The sequence below is a fragment of the Talpa occidentalis genome, unplaced genomic scaffold (assembly GCF_014898055.3).
Source record: "Talpa occidentalis isolate TD23 unplaced genomic scaffold, MPIMG_talOcc4v2.1 talOcc4.10, whole genome shotgun sequence".
NCBI lineage: Eukaryota > Metazoa > Chordata > Mammalia > Eulipotyphla > Talpidae > Talpa > Talpa occidentalis.
Genome location: NW_023600993.1, coordinates 74,989,092 through 75,001,490, shown reverse-complemented (window position 1 = coordinate 75,001,490; position 12,399 = coordinate 74,989,092). Strand labels below are relative to the sequence as shown.

Here is a 12,399-nt window from a genome sequence, read left to right as displayed (position 1 = left end):
GATGAATGTAGAATAAGGTCACTGCCTCTGAGCAAGCACACTTCAGTTGTATAGCAAAACAGGGAAAAAATGATTTTAAATGATGTGTTTAGATAGGAAAAGGAAATATTTTTAATAAATTTTCTTTAACTTAAGTAGAATTGGTGCTGCCAGAGAGTCTTCATACAATATAGTACTTAAAAACAAACAAAAAGAAATAATTATACTCAATCTTGAAATCAGATTGAGCTGTAACATTCTTATAATTATGTTTTTGATACATTTCCCTTGCATATATTTCTAATAAGATGACATCTTCTGAGTTTCTTTATCCTTAAACTTCTGAAGTATACTTTATATTTGCAAGAATTTTAATTAGAAAGTAATGGGCACTTTCTCTAATATTTTCTAGCAAAGTTTTCATTTGCTTTGATGTTTAAAATCTGTCATGGTTTGCAGCTAGTAAACATGAAAAGAAAGTAATTAAAGAAGCTCACTATCAGTCGAGATGGCTTTATTATTTTTACATTTAAAACAGACTATTTTAAAATTGACATATTTGAAATCAACCATAAGTTCAGACTGAATATCTTATCACCTCAAAGCGAGGTCTTTTCACTGATATATTTTACATTTAAATCTGAAGCAGCCCAACAAATTTCATATATATGTCAAGTTGTTTTGGTTCAGATTACTTACTGGGAAATATGAAATGATAGTGATACTTCATGTGTTCTCAGGGTATACTTATGAATTTTAAATTTTGCTAATTTTGACTTATTTTAATGTACAAACTTCAGTAATCTTATTAAACTCTAAAATTAGAAAGGAGCATATGCCACTTTTTTTTTAAATACTTTGAAGGTTTTGTTCAATAGAACTGAAGCACCAGTATGTAGAAATATACACAGAAACATCGATTTTTACTAGAGCATTATCTTTAATGGCAAATCTGGAAACAACCTAACTACCCAATAGTGGGAGTGGTTTCACTCCCATTTGGAAAATTACATTGTATTACTTTGTTCATTATTAGTTAGAGGCATATTGGTTGAGAAAATCAGGCTACAAGATAATTTTTATAGTACTATAGAATCCATTGAGTTTAAGTAATAATCCCAGGAAACATAATTATATATTTATACTTACATGAACATAGAAAATAGTATGAAGAGGAGTAGTGGATAAGAAGAGTTGAGTTTTATAAAATTCTTGATTCTTTCATGTGTTTCAATGAATGTATATTATTTTATATTTTATGTGTTAATATTTTACATATTTTATGTTTTTTACTTAGTGAAGTAAACAGTGTACTATATTGATTATTCCCTCAAACACTACTGGACTAAAAGAGTTAATCAGGAAGAGGTATGAGATTTAGGCTAGCCTGTATTAGTGGGCAGTTTGTATAAATCATATCTGTTCACCCTAAATCAAATAGAAACCTTGGCACAATAAGAAAAATTCAAGGAGGGCAAGGTGTGATGTAGGAGAACCTCAAGGGATTTTTCAGGAAGCACACACTACCCACAGCAGAGTTGTTGCCTCTCTAAGCTTAAAGCATAGAGGAAGAGGATATTGAAACTCAGAAGGACAGACATTCATGTTGTAGATTAAATGACATTGAGCAGTGACCTTTATTCAAGGGACAAATTCTGCTCAAGGTAAGTTTACTAGGTTTGAGCCAGAGAAATAAACATTATAAACAAATTCTCATTTTTACAATCAGCTCATGCAAGGGCTTCCCTTTGGCTGAACCTCAACAAAGTTAGAGGATAAGAGAAACTGATATTATCTGTATAGGTCAGCAACCTTGGGCAGAGAACAGAAGTTATTATGGGCTGCATCTTGAGGAGTAAATAGAAGCTATCTGGCGTGAAATATCCAACAATATTTTTGAGCTAAGTAATCAAAATAACCCCAAAGGAGGAAAACTAGTTACAAAGTGCAAAATATTAACATCCATTTTATCATAGGCTTTCAAATTATTTTTTAATTGGCTGACTTACACAGAACAAATAAAACATTTGAAAATAACTGTTTTTCACTCTTCTCTCTGAATATATCATGGATCATGGTTTCTTCTCCAAACTCTAGTAGGGGTATAGCATAGAACATCTCAGAATGAGGGAAGAACACTGTAGTTTTCTGAAATGAACATGACACCACCTCCCCCATAATGTGTCAGACTTTGGGATTTGTTTACTTTCAGTAGTGGGGCATTTCTATTATCCACTAGCCTGGTGCCAAATGTGGCACTGTAATCCCATTCATAGATAGGGAGCTGACATTTACTGAGCTTTAACATGTACAAGGTACCAAGCACTGCATTCACATAGGTTGTTAGACTTAACTCCTCTCAGCAGTACAATGGCCATTATTTTACCAGGTTACTAATTAAGCAACAGACACTTCAAGAGGGCCTCCCCTGGTGGCGCAGCAGTTGAGCTCTGGGCTGCGAAGCTGCCTGCAGCCTCTGCAGTGCCGTTTCGATCCCCGGCTGCCCACATGGCGCACAGACCTCTCCTGCCACACCCGCTGCTCCCCTCAGCAGTGTATTTTGGTCCATCTACCTGTTCTGTTCCCTGCTCTGGCTCTGGTGAATTCTCTTACCCTTCCGTGCTTCTAACTGTACCCAGTGCTTGTATAAATAAATTAATTAATTTAAAAAAAGAAAGTAGATAATCAGATGGAGTATAAGAAGCTTTCTCAAGGACAGTGAGGGAGTCTGGAATTGAATCTAGATCTGTTTGACTCCGACTCGGCTCAGCCTCACTTGGCTATAAAATGTGTAGAATGTATCATTTTTAAAAGCCCTATTTCAGAAGTATGACTTTCTTTTTCCCCTCTCCCATTTATTCCTTTAGTTTAGTTATGTACTTAACAAATATTTATTTTGTACCTACTCTGTACAAAGAATTGTGCATGGTATTGTTGATACCAATAGTCATTGGTTCTATCTTCCAGGATTTTACAGCATTTTAATGTTCTCAGGGCAGCAATTGTCTGCATTACCTTTAGATTCATACTCTTTACCTTTCAAGGTTCTTTGTCTCATTCTTTCTATCCACTTATTATGACTGAGGATTACTGTTTGTCTTGTTTGTTTAAATTAAACTGTAATCTAAAATAAACCTTTCTTAAAAATCATGTTTCTGTTTCATTATTGGAGAAATGAAAGGTTTTTTTTTTTTAAGTATTGTCTAGTTTTATTGAAACAAATTAGTCTCCCCAAAATGTGTGTAGATGAGGGTACATGTTCAGGCTTATGTTTTTAATCAGGTTGAGATTGTATCATATTCCCTTAAATAAGCACATTTTTTGTTTTTCAAATTGAGAATTGGTTTGTATTCAAAGCCATCCTCATCAAGGACAAGTTAAAACTGCTGTTCAAATGTCTTATAGCATTACAACCACAAAGCTAATATACATTTGAATTCTTCTCCTCCCCCCCCCCATTTAGAAATGCTTGTTCACTCTTTAGGATGTTCCAGATCTGGTTGCTTTAGTAATCCTATTTTTGTAACTGAGCCAGTGTTATCATTATCAAAATTATAACTGGTTCAGAACACAGTGTCAAGAAGGATAGCTATATTGAAACATGTGCTGATTCCTCTCATTTTACATTTGTTTCACTTCTTATAGAACTATATGAACTACCAATATTTTATTTTATTTATATTTTTAAAAGATTTATTTTTATTTATACAAGAACTGGGGTACAGGCCAAAGGCGTGGGAGGGTGAGAGGATTCACCAGTGACAGAGTGGGGGGCAGAACAGGCAGACTGACTGAAACACTTTGCTGAGGGGAACAGCAGGCGAGACGGGAGAGGTCTGCTGCGCCATGTGGGTTTCTCCCCAGCCGGCTGGGATCGAACCCGCACTGCAGAGTCTTTGGATTGAACCGGCACTGCAGAGTCTTTGGACAGCTTCACAGTGCTGTGCTCAACCCACTGCACCACGGGGGAGGCCCAACTACCAATATTTTAGTTCACCCTTTAATAATTAGGAAATCTTTGGTAGATTGCTATTTGTTAGATCCATGCACTTATGTTTTCTATTACCATCTTTGGATGTGATTTGTAGAAAAATATTTTAGTTATACGTGTATGTGTATGTATATGTATGATGCATTTATGTATTTGTATGTGTATATAGTGTGTGCATATATATCTAATATATACTATATACTATATATATATATGATTATAATTTGAAATTTGCAATATTATATGGTAGTTCTTTTGTGGAGTTTGGTCGTAGACAAGTTACCCAACATATTTGTTCCTCTTTAACATCATTATAAAATGAAAGAATTATATGAATTAAGTGGTTTCCCCCCCATGTTTGCATAGTCCTAGAAGTCACTGATTTTCACAACAATAAAGGGTAGAGCCAGACTGGCAAAAGAGGGGCAGCTCTGTTCCCTCCCTCTTACTTCAAGCATGGTAATTCTGTTTAGTTTTTTTTTTTTTGTTAATACTCCTAAGTAAGTTTTCCAATTCCTGGTGCCTTTTTACCTATTTATCAACAGTAGGGCTCATTGCATTCTATTGTTGGCTTCATCGTGGGTTGTATTTTTACAAACTACACAGACCTTGGGATAATCAATGGTTCCTTTGAGTTCTGTATTATGTATGAAATGTAAAGTATTAACCATGTGCTTATGCCTGGTTTCTACATGTGAGGTAGTTAAGCCTATTCTTTAATTTTTTCTCTTTGTTAGCTTCAAAGGAGGAAATTATACCATTGCCGAAAACCTTTGGCATTCCATTGACTTTGCTTATAAGGAGTAAATGTAATAAGAAATGAACAGAGGGCTATTGCCAAACGATGGTTATCTGTGTGGATAGTATTTCCAATCAATCAGTTGAGGTTTCTCCCTTTATACAGTGGTTCTAGAGTCATACATGTGCTTGAGATTTTAGTCATAACAGATTATTTTTTAGCACTTCCTACTTTGAGTTATAAAGTTTAGGAAATATAATATGTGCTATTCTAAAGGGTGATATTTTGGTTTTTGTATCTTTTGGGACAACATGTGAGTGAAATGGTATTTTAAGTAAAGCTCTTGTGGAAGTTCTTCCTAACAATCATTTTGTCATTCCATGTGTTTTATTGTAATAAGAAACAGAACAAATAAACTAAACTAGGTGGTCAGGATAACTATAATTTTCTTTATAACTATGAAAAACAAACAAAAGCCCTGTACAAATAGTTGCAGTGAGTTTAAACACTAGTCTCCCAGGTGGTGCTTGTTTGATCATCTTTGATGGAAATGGAAATGGAGTGGGAAAACAAAGAAGTACTGTGGAGATAATAGAAATTACTGGACAAATGGAATAAAATATTTTTCCAAAAACTTACTAGGCTAATCTGGTTCAGAGTGAACCTCTGCACCTCTCCCAACGCTGGATCATTTCATAGTCCAGATTACTTGAGATTGATAAGCTTCTGGAATTGTTAGGTTTGCTAAATTTTAATGCTACCACATGTTAGGTTAGAATATTCATTTTAAGATTACTGAATATAATTTTATTGGTTCAAAAACTCAAGTCTAAGAAATGTCAGTTGATCCAATATATGGATACTCAATCTCTATATATAGAGATGCATATGTACTGCCATTTTAATTCTCCCTATCCCTCTTTGATCATGTTTTCTTTTCAGTGACCTTAGATTAAGCCTCAGAATCTTCCCTAAATCAGAAATAGAGGCAGTGTTTTCTAAATAATGAATCAGAATTGTTTGAAACCTATTTGCCATTCCTGATTGATTATAAATTTCTTGATGGAAGGAAAATAAGGCAATTGGTTATGCAGTCAAATGCTCTCCTGTGAGCTATGCCTCCTAAGACAATTGATTATGATTTGCCTAAATTACCTAACTATTTTAGTAATTAAGGCAGAATAAAACAGAGATTACCTGATTCTCAGTTCAATATTCTTTCCATTAGTTTATGCAGACAAAAAAGGATTTTTTAGAAGTAGTGGCATCATTCTGATAAACTTCAAGTTTTCTTTGTCCCTTTTCTTCTTTTCCTTTACTGTGAAACTCTAGGAATAAATGAGAGGCATGTCCAAAACTCCCTTTAGCAAGGAACTTAGACATAGCATAAATATGTGAATATATTTCATGCATTCATAATTGCTAAGTCTTTCCAAATAAACACTAAGCGTATTTCTAACAGTCTTTGATTTTAGTTGAAGAAAAAGGACCAAAGCTTGCTTTTTCCACATACTTCAGTACACAAATACTACTTAAATGTCAATAAAGAAATTTAACAAGCCTGCCACTTATCTCACTATTAGGAAACATGTATTGAGAGCTTATTAGATACAGGCCAAACTATTAAACTCATGCATTGTCTTTTGGGATTGCAACTCTAATTGGGATATATCTCAATTTATTGTAGATAATTAAGTAGAAATTAAATGACTATTAATTTTTGACACACAAAGGCCCTTTTCACATTTGTAAAATGAAAGAAGTGATATTAATCCACCTGACAAATAAATGTTGAGAATCAGTTACATTATGTTTAGGGTAATTAGTGAAATGAAATTAACATTAGAAATATAATAAAAATTCACTTTTTATTTGCCTACATTGATGTTATTTTAGTAAAATAATTCCCTTGATATTTTTGCTAATAAAGTTACTCAATTTTTTAATTTTTAGAGAGCCAAAATTGATAAAATAGACTTAAATTTGGTGGATTCTGTAGAGAAATCATTATCAGAATTATAGTTATTTGAATTGCTTTGAATATACATATATACACATATATATAAGTATACAGCTTAGATAGATTCTATTACATTAATGTAAAGCATATGAAATTATCTTAAATGTGATTGTAAAACTCTGTAGAATGCCTAAATTTTATAAAACAGGTCTATATTGATGGCAAAATGCAAAACCAAATATGTTAATATAGACATGAACACACATTGACATAAATTGACTTTGTGGTTCTTTAGGACTCGAATTCCATTTCCCAAACCTACTCCCACTGACCCTCCCACATCTATTGGCAAAGTGCCTGTTTAAACAGATGGGGCTTGGGGTGTGCTCTCAGAACAGGCAGTGGTCACCTTTATTGAGTAAAACATTGGATGAAAATAGACTATGTTGTTTTATTGTACTTCTGGGCATGATAATTTGAGTGAAATACTATGATTCATTATTGTTGTTTGTTGTTGGAAACACATTTTCCTTTGAATTAATATGTGATATGTGAAAATTAAAGGATAGCAGATGGAGTTTCAGGGATCTGGAAAATCTATAGGTAGGGAAGTAGTTCTCAGTCAAATATAAAAATGAAAAATCAGCATGGGTGTGAAATGCCATGTGGTTTTATAAATAAATACATGTAGCTAAAATTGTAGAAAATGTTTGGATTGGCCAAGAGACAATGATTGATGATGAAATTTCCCTTACTTATTAAGGTGTATGAGACCAAAATACAATTCACATCTCTTACTGTTTCTTTAACAAATTTCCACTTAAGCAGTTACAAAGTTTGATTTTGAATTGGATAGTAATCCTAGATATCATCCATGTAATGGAGGAATTTGGTAATCTGAGGTGTTAGGGTGCCAGAAGCTTTTGTACTATCAGATGTGCCTTTTGTTTATGACTGTTAATGACATTGCTACTCAGTTCCTGTTTGTGACAAAGCACTGCAAGGAGGGAAAATGCATTAATTAGATGGCTCTGTACTGGGGAGATCATATAAGACAAGATTTTATGCTCTAATATTGACATTTTGAGGAAACATTCAAAAGCTTTTGCTTGCCATACATTTTCATGCTATTCTCTTCAATGCTGCAATAATTAGTAAGTCATCATGTATTTATTATCATGGAATTATGAATGTGATCATATGTTCTTAAAATGACCCATTATTTATTGATGAAATCACTAACACTATGATATTTATTTATTTTAGGTATGAGAATACATGGTCTATGTACAAACAACACACTAAAATTCCAATTAAAGACCATTACTCCTCTCTCCTAAATGATTGTTTAATCTTTTGGTTGCTTGGGTTTTGCCACAAGGAAAGGAACCATGGTTCCCAAATACTTCCTTATATTTTGCTTATCATTTGATGTCTATAAATATATGTGCAAGATAAATGGAAAAGTGAATAATACATGGCACCACATTGTTTTACAAAAATGTTTTATTTCTCATCCTCAATAAAGTGTTAATTCAAAACCTATTGAAGAGTTCTTACTGCAGTGTCTTGAAATAGGCTTATTTGGTGGTGTTTAATTTAAGTCATCATTAAACTTTCTTTTTGTATTGTCTTTTGAAATCATTGAAATTGCCTAAATAACACTGTTCTATCTCTAATTGAGAAGAAAGAGTACCAAAAGATTAATTTAGAAACAAAATGGAAAATGAAAGAATCACAGTATATACTTCATTTTATTAGCAAGAAGTTCATTGTGAAACATTCATTTGAAGAGAAAAATGATTAAAAATATGAAATATTTTAATTTTCATATCACCAGAGAGTAATTAAAAACTGTCTTTATATGAAAGTAAATAGTGTGTGTGTGTAATAGAAATGATCATTGCCAGCTTTATCTTGAACTATTCTGGCATATAATATTTTTAATATTTAATTTTTGTTTTGTTTCAAACAGCAAATGCCAGTCTTCTTGGAGGAGGAGGTGGTAAGTCCTGAACATTGCTTAAAATATATCTTTATTACTAACCAAAACCAAGATGCTTAGTAAGTTCTGAATGACTTTTAAAAAAATTAATTAGCTAGAGTCATTAACTACAAAAATGATAATATTCCAAAATAAATATAATAGAAATACCTTGGCTTTGACTAATGTTATTTTAACTGACTTCATAATAGGTGGGACATGTCAAACTTTGTTTTTTTTTAAATTTTTTTCAAAAGATTTATTTATTTATGCATACAAAAGCACAGGCCAGAGATGCGGGGTGGGGGGGGGTGTGTGAGAGGATCCTGAACAGGCAGATTAACTGAAATACACTGCTGAGGGTAGCAGTGGGTGAGACAGGAGAGGTCTGCCTCACCATGTGGGTTTCTCCCTGGCTGGCTGGGGATTGAACTCATGCTGCAGAGGCTGTGGATTGCTTCCTAGAGCGGTGTTAACCCATTCTGCCACCAGGGAGGCCCATATGTTAAATTTTGTATTTCTACTTTTGGCATAAGGTATAACAACTATAAACTATCAAGAAGAACACATCTATAGCCCTTTATTTTTATTTTGGTCTGTTGAGGGGTGAAAGAGAAAGAGATCAAAATAATATGAGGGATTACTGGGATTCATTTTGATACTAAAATCTTGTAAGCATTTGTAACTTTTATTTTCTAAATTGCAGAATGAAAGCTTCCCTAGCCAATGTCTTTATAATATAGCAGAGAAGAAAAAATTATTCAGTAGAATAGGTGCCTGGGCATAAACAGGCTTTTTTTTTCTCTCCCTCTTATAATTGCTCCCTCTTATCAAGTATGTGGTTAAGTAGATATGATAGAACTCTAGCCTTTAAAAAAAAAAAAAAAAAAAAAGCAAACCTCGAAGGGAAAGTTTTGAAAAAATTCCTTGGATATAAATTTTTCATCAGGAGGTTTTAGTGAAAATTTTGTTTGGATATTAACATTTTAAACTTTGTCCTTATATAAAAATCAATAGATTTGAAAAAAAAAACAGAATCTTGAAATACAGGAATAATAGAGGACAGTTTAAATTAGAGAGTTATCATATTATTACATGTCAATGCATGTTCTGTAGCAAACTATTACAGTTTTGTTTTTCATAAATGACTTTAGAGAATATAAATTTACAGGATTTTTCATTGTATTTTTGAAGTGTTTCTTATTTTTGAAGGGAACATTTTCCTTGGAAGCTGTAGTCCCAGTAATTTTTTTTCAGTAGGTATCCTATAATATGTGAAGAAAACGTTTTTAAAATAAGTTGTCGATGGTGCTGATTTTCTTATGACATAGTGGTATTTTAACAAATTTGATAGATTTAAATAGGATAAAGGAAAGTTAAAAGTGAGTCTGCATAAAAAAATCCATCGAATTAAAGCAACAGAAAATTTAGGTAGTTAATTTATTGTTCTTGGCTATATATTTTTAAAGCTACTTTGACTAATTGAATTAGTTAAATTCACTTTAACTGCCATCACAAAAAAAACCCCAAAAGATAGAAAATTTCCTTCTCATATAAAAGTAGTCTAGATGTAGACTAATATGGTTGTGTGGTGATTCTATGATATCATCAAGTATTCAAGCTCTTCATTTTCTGTTCTCCCAGCTAGTGCACAGGTCTCAGGGTTCATGTTGGCTTCTGGGGCTCTATAAATCACAAAAGAGGGAGTGCAGAGGAATAAGAAAGGGCAAAAAAGAGCCTTCCAAAGATGAGTTGGTTTTCTTTAACAAGCTTACCCCTAGTCCCACATTATCCTTCAGTTTGATCAAATATTTATTTTTGGATACAAGTAGTTTTATTCTAGCAAACAATGTGTTCTCCATTTTCTAAGGCGAAAGGGGAGTATGGAAGTTTTGGCAAATGATGAGTAGTCCCTGCCACAGTGAAAACCTTCTCAAGCACTTTGTCTAAATATATGTATACCTCATTGGTTTTTATAAAATTAACTCAAGTGACTTGGCTTGCACTTCTTTATGGAAGTGTGAGTATATACAAAATAAAACTGTAGCAATAGTAAGATATTCCGGAATAGGCAAGCTCAGTTTTCTGTTTACCTGATTATTTACTTTACTGTCCCCCTCTAGATGGTTGATTTTGTTAAATGCAGTTATTAGCCATAGTTTCTAATTTCTGAATTCTAAAATTAAAAACAGGATAATCATAAAGATAAATTACAAGTATTTAAAATGGCTGTAATTTCTTTCATTAAAGTAGGTCATTGACAGACTTAGATTCATTTATGCAGTTCTGGAAATGTCAAGATTGCTCTAAAATACATGTCTGATTTTGGGAAAGCTGCACTTAAAAGTTAAATTTAAGGAATATTTTTAGCCTTCTCTGAACTGATTTTTGGCTTTTTGATTTTATGGCATATCTTTATAATCTTGTCAGAATATTTGTAAAATAATAGTCTTCATCCAATAAGCAACAGTTGAATTGATGTGATTCTCTTGGATTTAATCAATAATTCTTTTTATTGACTTGAATTAGTATTCCTTCAAAAGTATCTAAAGGGAGAAATTCTTTGATTGGCTAGCTATTTAATCATGAATATTAGACACCACATAAAAATAATAATAGTACACCAAGTACCATTTTTTCATAAATCCATAAGTATTTCCCTTAAATTCTAAGTAGTACTTGTTTATGAAATTTAGACACTATCAATGTATATAAAAGTTTATTATCCATAAAACGTTAGTATTTTATTATTCTTTTTGAGTGCTTGTATCCACAAGGAGAGATCTCCTAAAAGGAGATTTTTTAAAAAGTCACAGATCAGTCTCTCAGTTCTTATTTTAGAGTGAGAGAATCACTATAAATTGGTGTGAAATTTTGCCTTTGGACCAGAGGTTAATCTTTCTAGGAACTTAGTGTTACTCGTAACAGTTCGTTGTAATGAATGTAGGTGATGGGGTCATGACTACCTATTTCAGCTGAAATCGTTGGTAAAATTGTTCGTATTTGTCTATATTTCCTAAATATGTTAAAGGCAGAACCATTTATTGAAATATGTGACTATTCTAATAGTCACTATAGTGTACCTTTCTTTGAAGTTATATTAATTTTTTTATTAACTTCCCATTATTGTTACCAATACCACCCTGTATAGCCAGCTGTGTAGTGCAGTGATATATAAAACAAGTAAATTTTATTTTCTCATTTAGTCCTTTCATTACTTAGGATGAGCTATACTATGCAGAGATGATAAACCTTAAAATCTTACTGGCTTCATAAAACAAAGTTTATGTCTCGCTGACATCATAATGTGAGTAGGTTTGGTAGCTGTTGTAGTGAGTCTCTATTAGAGATGTTGACACAGAGACTCAGGCTACTTCCATATCATATAGCTATATAATTAGTGACTGCTTATGATGTCACAAAACAGGAAGAGAAGTTAAAAGGACCTTGCGGAATGCGTTTAGTTTTAGAATGACTGACATCACTTCTCAGGTTTCAGTTGTCAGAATTCAGACAAATGACACCAAACCTAACTATAAGGCACCCTGGGAAAAATGGAGTCTTCCAGAATTCCCGGGAAGGGTAAGTGGTATGGTGAATACAGCAACATTGTCTAAGCCTTGGTGTTCAAACAACATCAGTGTTGATGTTGTATTATTATTACTATTAAAGTTGAGGGAAATTTGATGATTTCATTAAGATTACATACCTTATAAAGGGTAAAGTTTGGATGAGAAGATTTATAA

General features: G+C 32.8%; 1 protein-coding gene across 5 annotated transcripts in view; it reads left to right on the top strand.

Annotated features, from left to right (window-relative positions):
* The window catches only part of MACROD2 (mono-ADP ribosylhydrolase 2), a 1,913,210-nt gene that overhangs the window by 464,968 nt on the left and 1,435,843 nt on the right, over positions 1–12,399 (top strand). For all 5 annotated transcript variants that reach the window (XM_054696174.1, XM_054696171.1, XM_037494392.2 and 2 more), the window contains exon 4: positions 8,645–8,674. In XM_054696174.1, the coding sequence (XP_054552149.1) occupies positions 8,645–8,674 (30 nt within the window). The remainder of the gene's footprint in view (positions 1–8,644; positions 8,675–12,399) is intronic.